Consider the following 15,358-nt stretch of genomic DNA (forward strand, 5'->3'; position numbering starts at 1 on the left):
GATGCAACCGGGTGAACTCGGGGCCCCGCAGCAGCCACCCACTGCAATTTGGGGCCGAGACGAGGACAGCACGCATCTACAGCCACCAGAAAGCCGTGGCAGGGCTCCTCAGCCCGCTGCAGGAGCCGGGAACCGCACGGACCGAGCCGCCTCATGGCGCTGAGCTCTGAAATGGAGGCTCAACGGCAGTCTGGTGTTAATTATTCATGAGGGGGCGCGGCCACGAGAGAGACGTTGCTGGAACAATATGTTAATTAATGATGATGGAGGCGTGGCCACGCGAGAGGACGTTGTGTTGCACCGATTGATTATTCATGAGGGGGCGTGACCACGCGAGGACGTTGCTGGAAGGGGCGTGGCTTCGAATCAAACAGAGGGCGGGGCCCAAAGGGCGGGAAGGGCTCCGGAGGGGTCTGGGCTGCTGAGGGGAAAAGGCGGGAAAGTAATTCCCGCCTGCAGTTAGGAGGGGAAGATTATGGCCAACGCTTCTGAAGAGCTGGAATAAAACGCTTCAGCGCCCTCTGAAACGCCTGGTGTCACAAGGCTGGCCTTACAGAGAACCGGCGCCCTGAAAAGGGAAGTGTTTGAGCTGGGCCTCCACATACACCGAATACACTTTCGGGTTTAAGGAATAAAAAGACGCTGAAGCACACAAACACAGCCTGCCCCACACTGAGCCCCGCAGGCGCTGAGGGGCTCAAAGAGGGCAGCGAGGCCCGGCAGAATCGCGACAGATCGCATTTAGATGCGCGAATGAAGCGGGTTCGTTTCCCCTCCAGGTGTGTGGGGCGGCTCGGCGCTGCGGGGCTGTGGGAGCCCTGTGTGCTGCGCTGCGGCCTGGCGCTGCGCCTCGGCCTCAGGGCCCTGAGGAGCACCGATGAAAGGCCCAGCACAACCCGCCCAGCACCACGAATGGACAGAAAGTCATCACAACAACAACAATACTAATAATAACGATGAGAGAAGCGGGTGTTTTCTTGCTCCCATAGAGATTCCTGTGCTGTCGCTCCACCGCCGCCCTCAGACCGTCCCCATCGCAGCTGTTCACTAATTGGGGTTTTTATTGCACTGCTTTGCGCCACCAAAGAGCAGCAATAAAAACACGCTTCCCACCAGCCGTCAGTCTGGGCCGCTGGGTAACAGCACTGATATCCACGGCAGTTTTTTTTGCCGTCCCTCACTTGAATTCATGCACTTCCCTGAGGAGGAAAAGCAGTAAATTCCTGCTAATATTGGAGGCGATTGGTTTTATGTCACTGGCTGTGAGTGAGGGGAATGGAGAGGATCCAAACCAATCCCCAGAGCAAACAAGCTTTTGTAACAAGTGTTTGCCAAAGGCTAACAGGGGGCTGGGGGAAATATCCGTGGGGCTGAAGGGCGTCCATTAGCAGGAATTTAGCGACTGCTTGAGGACGGGGAAGGTTGTATAGGAGATAGGAAGTTGATGCTTTCGGCCTTGTAAACAAATTAGGTTATAGCAACAAATAAGATGAACCTTCCTGGACAGTGCTATGGGTTGAGCTTGTTAAATATTTAACGTTTACCTTTCAATTTCCAGTCTCCATTAAGCAGTTCTCTAAACAAGCGGAGTCCCAGCAGCAGATGGAGGTACACAGAGCATTGCACTGCTCTGGCTGAATTCCCTAAGAAATAAAAAACCAGCCAGAGAGGAAGCAAGGAGGAGCTTTTCTGTTTATCTGGGGGTGATTTCTTGAAGGTTCTTACAGGCTTCTTGGAAATTGCATCCATTTTCTATCTTTGGCTTAAGCAAAGCCAAGTGAAACATTCATTCTGGTGCAGATACATTTGCTTCTGGTGCTTGCGGAGCTACAAAATATAAGCAGTCTGTGCTAAGATTGTAACATAGCTAAACTAAAAATGTTTCCAGCAATGCACGGCTTCCTCTCCTGGTCGATGCCGACCCCGCTGCCCTCAGCAGAGCCCATCTGTAACACTTCCACTGGAATGCCCAGCGTCCTTTCTGTTGTCAGTACAGACAGAGCTTCCATTGTGGACGTGGTGTATCACAGAGGCCCGGCCTGCATGCTTCAGCAATAAATACGAGGGATGTTTGGAACTTGTTTTCTGTAATTTTGGTAAATTTTTGATCTTTCAAACAACGGAGTCTATTCTCTGAGCACATTTCCCACTGACAGTAACTGGGATGTTGCAGTGCAGCTTGGACAGACTCCAGTTGTGTTGCTACCAGCGCTGCCAGCTCTTCTAGTCACACAGCAGCGCTCATTCTCTTTGTCAGTTTCCTTGAATCCTCATCTGTCAGAACCAAGAAATGGTGTTAAAAAAACCACACACACACAAAAGTGAAACGTTAAGATGCAGTGAATCACTGAGTCTTGCTGTTGGGCAGTGTGAGGTGCGCCTACCCCAGAGACTCAGAGCAGAAGGCAGATCAAAAGCTCAGCTCTTTCTCAAAGCTCACTACTTTTCAGACCTTCGCTTGGGGAAAACCTGTGTCACTGAATCAGGCAATACTGTGCGGTTTCTTTGTACAGCACACGTAGTCATTACATTGAATTAAGCCACCTGTCAGTTTAAATGCTGCTGGAGATAGAGAGTTTGCAGCTTTGTACCTGTAGTATTCTGGTTTGGTCGGATGTCAGCACACATGTGTGGAATTAGCACTCTAAAGCAATCAAGAATACTTCTGGTAACATCAATAACATCACTACCTCTGTTTTATTACTATTTATCCTGTTGAATAATCTGTGTGATCAGGTAAGGGAACGTTGTTGATGACTGCAACCTGTCTATTTTCCAACATTTATGCGCTGCACCCAACCAGGATTTTCACACTCTGCTGCTGTGCCAACAGCCATTTCCTCTTCTTACCTTTGCAGAGACTTTCCCCATCTGAAAATACGACTCTCCTGTTTTCTCCCCAGGATAAATGTGTGAGAGCAGCAGAACGATGGCCTCCATTGCAAGGACCAGCTGCACCTCCGCCCCAAACCAGAAGCACAGAGGCAGTAACCAACGCTGCAGGCGGAGCTGCTGCACTGTGGACACAGATTCCCAATCTCTGCCTACACTGGGATACTTTAAAACACTGCCATTAGAGATCTTCCAAATGCTGCTGAGCTATCTCTCAGGTGAGGCTCTGACAAAAGAGGCTTTGTTTGCAATATCTGAGCATCACCACTTCAAAAGCCATTACTATTTAAAATGTTTTCCCTTTCGGTGAGTTGAGGACATTTCATGTCACTCGTTGTCTGAATTTTCTGCTTTTAGGTCTGCGAGGAACCACGTTTCTAAAAGTCAAACGTAATTGCAGACTGTTGGAAACACTTTTTGCCTGTTGTGTGACAAGTATTCCTTAGATCAATACACTGCTAATTAATCCCAGTCTGCTGGGAAATGAGTTAAGCGGAAAATAATTAATGAATTACAAACTTCGTTTCTTGACCTGCTTTTGGAGTTATTGGCTGCTCATCAGCGCTTTTCTTGCAGCAGAGACTTACGCCTGGTTTTGCTCTTTCAGTGAAGGACATCAGTGTGCTGAGCATGGTGTCAAAAGCCATCAGCAACCGCCTCGTTAATTACATCTCAACCCCATCAGGAAACCGAAGGCTGTTACTGCGGGACTTCCATGACATCAAGCTGCCTGGCAAGAGGGACGGATCCTGCATAATAGAGCACTACAAATCTCTAGGTGATCCTTCGGAGCCGGTGGTAACGATTAGAGGGGACCCAAACTTGGTTGAAAGGGTTCTGCTCTGCCCGTTGGTCAGCAGGGCGCCGAGGGCACAGCCCAAAACATTTCGCAGCTCCCTGTGGAAGTGAAGTTCCTCACTGTGCCAAACGGCCCACATTGATACCATCAACTGGGGGGGGGTTGCTTGAAATGATGCCAGAACCTCCTGGTGCTGGATAAATGCTGTGCATTCGGCCTCCTCCACCGTGTTTATCTCTTTTTTTTTCACATTAAATGGAAAGCAGAGGGGCTGGCTCTGTTCTCAATAGCAGGTCTTTCCAAATTTAGTTTATTTGGACACCGCAACTGGAAACTGCAGCAGAAAGCTGCAGGGCTCCCAGGCTCACAGGAGGAATGTGGCTGTTCAGACCGCCTGCCTGTGTCAGTTTGGAGTAGATTGCATTCCTCAGCCTGGGAAAATGCTGCTGCTGTGCTTAAATGCAGCCTGGTTCCAATGCCACTGCCACCAGAGGGGCTGACAGCCTGCAGGAGATGCAGTGCAGAGCACATCCCACCTCCTGGAAGAGAAGTGTCCTCCCCACGAAAGCGTGGTCACAGCTGTCACTGCTGAGCATTTCTCTTTGGCAGCCTTGTCACAGAGCTCAAAGGCCGAAATGGGCACCAAGAGCTCCTCCTCAGCCCCAGTTATGGGCAGTGCCTGCATTGTGGCTGTCATGGCACACAGCGTGTGAACCAAAGCTGGGTGGAAAGGCCCATTAATTCTTTATTCAGCCCTCTTTTAGCACAGCCTCGTAGAAACCAAGATCCAAATGGAGTTGCTGGTAGTGAGGAGCATTGTGCATCCTTGTGTTAGAATTTGCTTTCTCACTTTCTCTGCTGGTTGTTTAAAGCGTTTATTCCAACTCACTCAGCCCACCACTGAGAGATGGAACACTTTCCATGTATGTAAAGCAGCCAAAAACTTCTTCACCCATCCACCATAAGCATTAATCCATCAGACAGATTAGATTGGAACTTCATTTGACCCGTATTAATGGAGCTGATTAAAAAACACTGTTGCTCATTTGACAGAGAAATCAAATGACACGATGGCTAGATGTAGCATTACAGCTGTAAGTTTGGAGGCACACACAGGGCAAAAGAATGCAGCTTAGATCAAAGACATCTCATTGTAGGCAAGCCACGTAGACTGTAAGGTATCTTAAAATAATTTCAGTGCTTGACTCGTTTCTAAAATGAGGCTGATACCCTGAAGTTGTCGTTCTGTTGTTGTTGTTAATTAAAATTGGCTCAGGCATCGTAGCAACCACACATGAAATGGCAACTGGCTTGAACAGGGGTGTGAGCCCCACGTCAGAGCAGGCCTAGCAACAAAAATGCATCTCCTGTATCCACAGGTGATCAGCAGGAGGCTCAAGAGAACGTTTTGGTTAAGGGGTCAGGTACAAAATCAGTGTTTGCTTTACAGCTATTTGGCTCAGAGGGAAAAACCATCCCTGCCCAGAGGGCTGCAGTCTGCCTGTGCTGCACGAGTCCCTTCAATTTCGGGGTCTGACAGCAGGACCTCAATGCTTCCAAGGAAAGAGCCCACGAAATGCAAAAAGCACTGTCTGACATTGGGGAAGTCTGTGGGAGATGGCAGCCCAGCACAAAGCACGAGCTTCTCTGCAGATTTCTTCATTTCTTCATTAACTGTGCCTGCCTTATTCTGGCTTAAAGGTCTTTTCCAACCAAATTCTGACCTTATTCTGACTTAAAGGTCTTTCCCAACCTCAATAACTCTACCACTCTACGTATTACTCCAATAGCAGCTTCTGAAGAGCAAGCTGTCAAAAAATGCTTCTGAACATCCAGCTCAGGCAATGCAGTAACGATGTGCCGGTGAGGAACTCACAGCTGTGTTTATTTCCTTTGCAGGGCTGTTGCTTAAGAGATGCACCCTTCTGTTGCCTACCAAAGACAGGCTGAAGTACGTGCACAAGGTTCTCTCTGAAGTAAGCCCACCTGCTCTGAATCCTCGAGTTCCTTTACAGTGATTTGTGGTGGAATGGCCTCTTACTGTCCCTGTGCTGGAGGCCATTCCCACAGCACCATGAGTTTGAGTCCTGCACCCCCCTGATCCGTACGCAAGGAATCGTGAGCATTTTCAGCCTCAGGAACCCGCCTGTGTTAATTACTGTTAATTATTGCTGTTCTGTGCTTACAGGTTTCCTGCTTTAAAATCAATGGCTGTCCGAGTCCCCTGCACTGTGTAGGATTACAATGCTATGGGGTATTTTTGCAGGTATGGCATCTTCCTGGAGAGAAGGCGAGTATCACCCAAAAGAATTTATTCTACCAATTCATCTGTGCTTTTGCAATATGCTGAGAAGCTTAAGAGTGCTTTAAGCTGGGTGGGAGGGGACAGCTTGCATTTATCTCGCATGAGAAGTTACATTTCTACCTAAACCTGCAGCTCAATCCATCTATTCCCCCCCTTTTTTGTGGTCTCCAGATCCTAATAGCAGGCTGGGATGAGTTGGAGTGTCACCGGGTCTTCAACTTCCTCTGTGAGCTCAGCAATTTGCCCCGCAAAGTGCAGGCAGTCGTCAGCTGCAGACCAGGTAAGCAGCAGAGCAGCTCCTCCCAAATCAAAGCGCGCCATGGAGAAGCCAAAAAATGGATCCTGATGGCTGCGATTCATCAGCACTGAGAGCAGTTTAACTCCGCCGAGCCTCGAGGCGCTGACGCTGATCCTGACTCAGTTTGTTAGCAGCCCTGCTGTCACACGCAGAGCAGGAATCCTAAAGCAAAAACTTTGCCTTCGTACGGATTCCTTTTTTTTTCCCCACCAAAACCGAAGGTCGGGCGAGATTTCGTGAGAGCCACCCCTTTTTAAAGCTGATTTTCCCATTGCGTTCTCAAAGCAGTGCGGTGTTACACACACACACAACTCCAAACATGGGCTTGGTGTCTCCTGCAGAGCACTGCCAGGGAAACTGATGAGAAAGCAGCCAGGAGAGAAGCGATGCAGCGCCAATTAGATCTGCTATTTCTGAAGTCCACTTTGCAGGAGCTCTCCTGTTGGCCAGCACTGCCCTGGCTGTTCCCGTGGAACACTTTACACACGATTCCTCCTGTTTCCACTTACTGATTCCATCAGAGGGAAAAGATCAGAGGAATCAACCAGCAGAGCTGAATGCACGCTTGCAGGAGACGCTGCAGAGGGCTACCAGAGGGGGCACTGAATTACTGCAAGTTACCCAGAGGAGCCAAACTCAGCAAGAAACGGCTGAGAATCAGCGCCCCCTCCTTCAGAAATCCCTTCTCCCTCTGCCTGGCAGATGATCCCTGTGCTGTGGGAGGGACGGCGGGTTGATGCCTGTGTTTGTTCCCTCAGGAAGCGCCAGGAAGCTGGAGCTGAGGATCAGGCTGTTCTGCAGGAGCGTCCTGCTGACCCACTGGGCTCATCGCGGTGATTCTGCCTTCTGGTTGACTCGCATTTTAAAGCCGTGGCCAATGGTCAACCAAGCTCGCCTGCTGTACATCATCTTTGGGCCAGTGTCCCCCCTTGATGGCAAGTAGTTTGGGGGGGGTCACCGTTCAAAATGTCTCCCTTGAGAGCGAGGTTTCCTGCAGGGTGTAGCGATTCCGATCCCGGCTTTATGCCAATCCAATGTAATCGTATCACCTGGAGACAAATGTGCAGCTGCACGTGACAAACGTAGATGTTGAGTTACAGTTAAAGCGAGGGAGCTGCAGCCTGAGCAGAGCAGAGTCAGGCTGAACAAACCTCAAAGAAGCTCCTTGCTTCCCTCAAGAATAATGCTTTTTCCCTGCTATTCAACCAGACTTTCTTTAAGTCACCCCATCTGCTGCTGCTGCAACCCCTGCAAAGCGATGGAAGAAAAATCTCCCTGTCACCAAGGCTGAATTACATTACCTGAACTCCCTTCCTCTGACTCTGCTCTAAGGCCCAGTTCCATTGGTTCAAAAAATTGCTTTGTGATTAATATTGCTCAGGACACGTGGTTTGGCAGAAGATGATAGAAGGACCAACAGATGAGACCAGTCTGAAAGGTTTAGCAGATGCCATTAAGCTCCTGTACGACGCAGAAGCAAGAGAGTGGACAGCAGACGATGTTATCAGCCTTGTGGATGAGCTGTCAGGTGTGTTTGTAGCTTCCTCATTAATCCACAGCATTGCATGCTCACAGCTTCCAGCATGAATTGCATTCCAGACACTCAGCGCCTTGGGAAACCGACTGCAATATTCCTTGCAGTAGCTGAGGGGTGACTGGAAAAGCCATTAGGTTTGGAAGCCGGGCAGAAGCTGAGGAAGAGAGAAACCCAGCTTATAAACCCAGGCTGTCTTTCCCCATTGTGAAGCAGTTTAAGAATCTGTGAAGACCTTTAAAATCCAAGCCCTGTCTGACTGCAGTTCTGAGAGCAGCCCCCCCCCGATTCTCCTTAACCACCAAAGCCAGCGGTTTATAAATTCACCCCTTCCTCAGCAGCCCATAAAGGCTCTCCTCTTTGTCTGGGGCTCACTAAGGCTGTCCCAATTTCATTACAAAGTGGTTCCCCGCGAGTGGCTGCTGGAGAACAACGCTCGGCTCCTCATCCTGAGTGGAAACAACATTTGCTTCACTTTCATGGCCAGCAAAGCAGTGAATGGAAGAGCTGTGGAGTTGGCCAGACTCGTGGTCTTCCTGGCCTTGGTGAGTGCTGCTGAGCAGCCCCTCCTGTCTCTCTGCCCCCAGATTTGCTTTCTTAGACTTGAAATCTGTTTCCCCATCTACTCCTACGATCCGTGAGTAGGCCAGCAGGAGACTTGGTGCTCTGTCACTGCCTGGTCCCTGTGCAACACATCCAGCAACACAACCTCTGCAAGGCAGCAAGCCTGCAAGCCTGCTCCTGAGGAGAGAGACCTCAGGCAAAAGGCAGAGGAGATTCCCTGGCAGTGATGCCCCACAGTTAGCTCTGGTTGCAACCCATGCAGCCATTCGTTAGAGTCCGTTGTTAGAGCTAAGATTTCACCTTGCCTTTTTAGTGTCAGACCTGTCACAAAAAAACCCCACGTTTCTGATATCTCGTGTGCACGTCAGGTGTGTGAGAAGGACCTGTACTGCATGGACTGGGCGGTAAAAATGATGCAGAAGGTCTGCAAAGTTTTCAGCACCCCGGGAGAGAGAAACATCTTCCTGCAGAGCGTGGAGAACGCCTTTGCTCACATGGTCATGGACACGCTGCAGGCAGTGCTGGCCGGTAAGCCTGCAGGCTGAGCTCCTGCAGCTCTGTGCGCCACAGCAGGCTGTGCACGTCTCCTCAGCCCCAGCAGGAGCTCAGCTGTGGCTCTGGCAGCGAGCAGCACGGCTCGCTTAGGGCAGGTTTTCATCCTAGCACACAACTGTTCCTGTGTTCACCACCTTTGGGTGAGCCAGCAAAGGGATTTCGGAGGGCGTCTCGCGTGTTATTTCACAGCTGTCCTACCATCAGGTGCAGCACAGCTGATGCCTCATAAATCTGAGTGGAAACTGCTGATTTGGCCTCTGCGATAAACGCGGAGTGAGATTTCAGAGAGTCACTGAGTTGGTTTTTCCTTCGTGTTGACAGGGAATCGAGACCAAGAGGACGCCAGCTTTCTGAACCTGTTCCACCTCGTAAACGCACAAGCGAACTTCCACAAGGAAATACTCTACCAGGCCATGAGAAGTGGCAGCAGCGCCATTTGATGCTGTGCAGCAGCACCACTGGGCGCCGTGCAGCTCGCAGACTCCCGCTCTGCTCCTCTGCAGCTCTGCCCCTCGCACTCAGCAGCACTGAGGAAGCGGGTCGGGGCCCTTTGCGTTGGGAACACAAACCACATTCCTTTCCCACTGACTTTGTTTGCACACGCCATCAAAAACGGCGCCGTTTTCACATGTGATGCACGCGCATGGAGCAAAGCGTGTTATCTCAGGTCAGAACCAAAACCGTTTTGATCTTTCTGTTCTGTTTTCTCTTGGGAATCTGGCGAGAAAAAATAAAAAGACAGAATTAGAGAAGCACAGCCACGTTTTTCCAGTCTGCCATGGTCCCTCGTGGTACAACAGAAGGGCTGCACATGAAGTTGTGGCAGAAAGAGGTGGATTCCCAAAAGAAGCCAAACTGCTTTGATGACTTGAGGCCTTTTCCTTGTTCTCTTCCCCAAAACTGAGGGTGCCTTCAGGTTCTTCCCCTGCCTGCGTGGTCACAGGGCTGTTAAGGTGTTTGTAACCATAACAGAGCTAACAGCGCGTTGAACGCACCTAGGCTGAGATCCCTGTTTCATTTCAGCATGTAAATGTTTGCTACTTACAAAAACCTTTGCTTTTCTGCTCTGTTCCTTCAAACCAAAGGTGTGTAACACCAAATAAAGAGCATTTGGCTGTGAGCTGCTTACAACGCAGTTGTTTGTGTGATTACAGATCCCTCTGCTCCACCCCGATCACTTCTCACACGTTCCTATGCTCCTTTAGCACAGGGCTTCTGCTGCAGGCTGAGCTTCGGAAAGCCGACCTTCAGCCGATGGTGCAGCCGCAGGGATCCCGGTTGATCTCAGCAGAGCTCCTCATCTGACCAGAGCCCTGCGGTGATTTTCTGGGAGGTTAAAGATTCCCAAGGCGTTTTTCCATCGTGCGGCTCCGGACAGGAGCAGATCTGCGCTGCGTGCCGGTAGATGGCAGAGGTGAAAGCTTTCCCTGCGAGCAGCAGCTCCTGCTGGATCCCAGCATCTTCCTCGCGTCCGTTCGAAGGCTGAACCTCAAAGCGCGCCGCATCCCGCCGCGGTGCTGCGGCTGATTGCGGTACGTGACGGGGCGAGGTGCGGGATTCGCCGCCTGAAGCCCCTCCGGCCGCACAAAGCGCGATCCACGGCCGCCCTTCGGCTCGCCGGCAGCCGTTGACAAAGCTGAAATATCCGAGCTGCCAGCGCCAGCCCTGCCTCGCTGCAGACCCTCCAGGAATGCACAAATGCGGATGATTTACAGCATCACAACCAGCAGCTCTTTCCCCTTTCTCTCACAACAGCTCAGCGTTTGGGGCTGCTTTGGGATTTCTGCACTGCTCAGAGCTGCGCCGGCGCTTCCAGCAGATGGAGCCTTTCTTGCCCAAAGCCCACAGGTTTTAATGGAGGGGGTCGATGGGAGCCTGCTAGGATGAGACGCACAACCAACCCTACGGCGCCACTGCCGCCCTTTTGCAGACCGGGACTGAGCCCAGAGCTGCAGGCCCGGCTCTGAGCTCCCAAAGGGCAGCAGCACACAGCTATCCGTGTCTGTTTGTCTGTCTGCAGACACCCCTCTGCTGCTCCCAGCCCTTCCCCCCCCACTGCCCCTCACCCTGCAGAGCAGTGCCACGTCGTCCCACTGAGCTGCTGTGGGGCAGAGCTGGCGGCTGAGGGCTCAGGGGAAGAGAAAAGGATTGTTCCCGGTTTCACACTCAGCTGAGTTTCCATTCCATTCCTCCTTACTCACTCTCTCTTAATCACTGCAGATGTTGACATCAGATCCAGACTCACCAAGTGGAGGTTATTGAGAACATGACTTATGTGTGAAGAAATTCCTCCCGGAATATTTCACATTTTCAACTATATTTGGTGTGGAGCGAGAAGAATGCTCTGCCTGGGGCCTCAGACCCGGCACTGATTTGGAGTTTCTCTCCAGGATTTTACAGCAGGAACCCCTCAGCATCCCGCTGGCAGCATCACAGCATCCCCGAGCCCCACATTCCCTCCCCTTTCCTCAGGTTCCCCCCAGCGCCCAGCCCACCCCCCTCAGCGTCCTTTCCCTGGGTCCCTTGTCCCCCCATCCACATAAGGGGCAGTGGGTGACTGATGGGGCACAGCAGCTATCCTGCTCTGACACGTTTCGGGGGTGTTGTGCTTACAGTGATGAAGCATCCTGAGAGAGGCTGGGCAGCCAAACCCTCAGCTATAGAGGGCCGGGCCGTGCGCTCTGCATAGGGCACTGCGTGGGACTGGCAGCATTAAGGCAAGGATTACTGCAGAGCTTCATAAAAGAACAGGAAAATTCTTCCCTCTGCCCCAAAAATCTCCCCAGACCTTTCCACGCTGGGGGGAAACAAGGCACAGAAACGTTCTTCCACCCCACAGTCATTTCCATTGGATTAAGAACGTCCCTTGTCTGCACGGATTGCTCCGGGATCCCCTGGGGAGGCTCCCGTCGGTCCCATCCCCCCGTAGGAAAGCAGCATCGCTCCGGGGACGCGGATTTGGTGCGGCCAAAGCAGCACCGACGCCATCAGATCTCCCTTCCTCCTCCTGGCCGTTTTATTTCATTGCATTGAGCATTTTTCACACGCACACGCTGAAATAATAAGAATTCGGAGTGCTTTCTAAACTGAAACCCGAAGGGCCGATCCCGACGCGCTCATCCCATGCACGGGGGGGGGGGGGGGAGTTGGGAGGGGGGGTTGGGTGAGGAGGACCCCACCGCGCTCCTTCATCCCCTCGGCTCCTCGCTCCGTCCTTCGGCTCCGGGCGGGAGCAAAGCTGTTCCAGAAGGATCTGCGGGAGAGAAGGGAGATGCTGGTGAGCAGCGGTGGGGGCGGGGGGGTTCGCAGCTTCTTACGAGGGAGGCAGAGGCACCAGGATTCCCCTTCACCGCCTTTTAAACGATGCAGCCGCCGTCCCTCCTCTGCCCCCCTCCCCTCCCAAGGAACCGAAGCAGAGCACCGGGAGGAGCTACACCCGGGGGAGGGGGGTCGGGGGCTTCCGCGGCGCGATCCGCTCGGAACAGCGGCCGTCTGTGCGTTCCTTTCCGTGCAGAAAACATCAATAAATACAATCCCCCCCCCCCCGCCCCTCCGCTCGGTCCTGCCCAGTAATCAGCGCTCGGCTCACCTGCGCCGGGCTCTGCTCGGAGCCTCATCCCCCGCAGCGTCCCCTACAGCATGTAGATGATGTAGGACAGGATGACCAGGCCGATGATGGCGAAAAACATCAAGATGAAAATATCCAGCATGGCGAGGATCGAGCGGCCGCCGGGGCTCAGCCGTGTCCCCAGCGCCGTCCCCGACGTCCCCTCCGCGCGTCCCGCAGCCCTACAACCCTACAGCCCTACAACCCTACAGCCCTACAGCCCCGCAGCTCGGGTTGGCGATGCTGACCCCCGCAGCTCGGAGAGGCGACGCCGATCCCCGCAGCCGACTGGGAGATAAAAGGGTGGGCGCACGCGTGCAGCCCGGCTGCGGCCCCGCACGGCGCTCCCGGAGGCTCCGGGTTGAGCTCCGTCAGCCCGAGATGCTCCCGTGGCTCCGGGGACCCCATGTCCGCCTGGAAAGGGCTTCACCCCCCACGGGGAGCTGCTCCCAGCAGAGCGGTGCCGCCGCCCCGCAGAGCCCCGCAGCCAAGCGGGATCCTTTGCAGCGCCCTTTGCCTTTGGGTTCTCGCTCCGTTTCAGTCCGTCCCAAAGCAATCCGTAAGCGGCAGCGGCGGCCACGCAGCCGGGTTTGTTTTTTTTTCCTGTGGGTGCGGATGGCATCCAGCACAGCTCAGCCCGGGATTTTTGGGGCAGCAAACCCCAAAAAGCAGCAGGAGCCGCTCCCGGAGCTGCGCAGCACCACTCAGAATCGCAGGAAAGGATTTCCTAAGGAAGAGTTCCTAAAAGATAAGGGTTTCTTGAGTTTTTAACTGCAAGCGTTCTTCTGGTTTGCATCACCAAAGGGAGCAGAGATGGAAAGGGAGCAGCAAACGGAGCTGGGAGAGGAAAGGGGCCAGCAGAGCCACCTCTGAGCCTCACCCCCTGCTCAGGGCTGGATGAAGATGCTGAACCCCCCCGGCTGCACCCAGGGACAAGGATCTGCAGGGTCCCCACGTCCCCAGGTCCCTGTGTGTCCCCGGGGCACGAGGAAACACTGCAACGACAGCAGCACCGCGGGCAGGTAGAAACGGTGCTTTTATTGTGGAGGAAACCGAGGATCGATCGGCCTGTTCCATTCCAGGGTTGGCTTAAAAAGGCCAAAGGCTGGATTGTCGGTGGGTGCTCAGCCCCACGGGAAGGAAAACATGAGGACAAACCCCAACCAAGTGGTGGATCTGAAGGAAAAACCTTCTAAGCACTGAGAGCTGACCGGGCAGCCGAGAAGGGCGAAGTTTATTTTACATTGGACGAGAAGCGATTCAGCTTTTCCATTTTTTTTTCTTTCTTTCTTTCCTTTTTTTTTTTTTAATGTTTTTTATTCACTTATTTATTTTAAATACAGGTTTAGGTGCTTTTCAGCTATGAAAAAAGGCAAAAAAGTGCATAAGTCGAGAGAAAAGGCAGAAATGAAGCAGTAAGAGGTTTGTTTCCCACGGTGGGGGAGAAAGGGGCGCGGAGACTCAGGACAATGGTTCCAAGGTAGCATTAAAAAAAGGTCTGTATACCAAAACGTGATCACCTGCGTGATTTGGTCCATTAAAAAACGGTTTATTCACATTGACGCTCCCCCCCCCCTGCTATTTCCCAGACGAGGATGATGAAGGACAGGGGGACGGGGAGGGATGTGGACTCTCTGCCCCCTTCCCTCCTCCTGCTGCCTGTGTAGCACCGAGCGGACCTCCAGCCCATGCAGCCCACCCTGATGGGATGGAGGCAGGAGGGGGGTGGGATGCTCCCAGCAGGGTCCTCCCCCGTCCCATGGGATTGTCCCCAGGCAGAGCTGAGGGCTGTCTGAACTCGGTCACTTTGGTCCTTTGGGACATGAGCACCTGGCTGCAGGCTTCCAGTTATACCTTCAGCTCTGGGACCTTCCCAGCCTGAACGGGAAGGGGTCAGAGATGTGCTTTGAAATCTTGGTCCACGAAGCGATCCAACATCAGCGGCCACCACTGCCGGGGACCAAGGGGTGAGAGGTGGGGGACGGCACAGGGCTCAGGGTGCTCAACCCCAACTCCCCGCTTCTGCTGCCAGCAGGGACAGCCCCCAGCGCAGTCCCAGTGCGGTGACAGAGCGGGGAGACACGTCACACTCGGCCCAAAGAGGCACAGGGATGGGGACCCAAAAAGGGAGAACCGGAGCTGCGGGGGGACACGAGGTCAGGGCAGCAGGTGCTCCTGCACAGTGGCACCACTCAGCCTGGGATGCAGAATGAGGCAGCCGGACCCCAAAAAAGCAGCAGGAGCCGCTCCCAGGGCTGCCCGGAACCATTCTGAATCCCAAGAAAAGATTATTTTTTTTTTAAAAAAAGATTTTAACCACAAATATTTTTCTGGTTTGCAACACTGAGGACTGAGGGAGTGCAGTCAGAACAGGAACTGCAGACAGAGAGCCAGGGGAAGCAATGGGACGAGGCAGAGCCGGAGCAGCGCGGGGCAGGTGCTGCCAGCTGGTCCCCCCAGCATCCCCCCCCTGCCCCCAAGAGTTGGGATGTTTGGTCCTAAGGAAATGATTCTGCTCCTCCCTCCCCATGCATTCCCAGCACAGCGGGGGGAGGGGGGGCCCAGCCTGGTGTGTGCGCCCCATCCCCTGCGGAAGAGAGGAGGAAGGCAGAGGGAGAAACATTTGGTCCCAGAGCCCCCGCCATCCCTCGCAGACAGACCCTCAGTCCCGACAGAGCGAGAACAAAGCTACATTGGCGAGAGAAACCAGAGGCGGCTGCAGAAACACAAAGAAACCGAGACGTCGGGACGCGGCTCCGGCAGAGGGAAGGGATGCTGGGGGAGAGAGACGCGCGCGCACCGGG

At 53.2% G+C, this 15,358-nt stretch overlaps 1 protein-coding gene across 1 annotated transcript; it reads left to right on the forward strand.

The window, feature by feature from the left end:
- Positions 1 to 2,929: 2,929 nt before the first annotated feature.
- Positions 2,930 to 9,387, forward strand: FBXO47 (F-box protein 47; the record flags this gene model as incomplete). Its single annotated transcript, XM_079547251.1, has 10 exons — positions 2,930 to 3,110; positions 3,500 to 3,670; positions 5,591 to 5,667; positions 5,880 to 5,957; positions 6,168 to 6,276; positions 7,053 to 7,229; positions 7,676 to 7,822; positions 8,231 to 8,373; positions 8,761 to 8,920; positions 9,269 to 9,387. The coding sequence occupies 10 exons, from the start codon at positions 2,930 to 2,932 to the stop codon at positions 9,385 to 9,387; spliced, it is 1,362 nt and encodes a 453-aa protein (XP_079403377.1).
- Positions 9,388 to 15,358: the final 5,971 nt, after the last annotated feature.

The sequence above is a fragment of the Tetrao urogallus genome (assembly GCF_951394365.1).
Source record: "Tetrao urogallus genome assembly, chromosome: 26".
Classification (NCBI taxonomy): Eukaryota; Metazoa; Chordata; class Aves; order Galliformes; family Phasianidae; genus Tetrao; species Tetrao urogallus.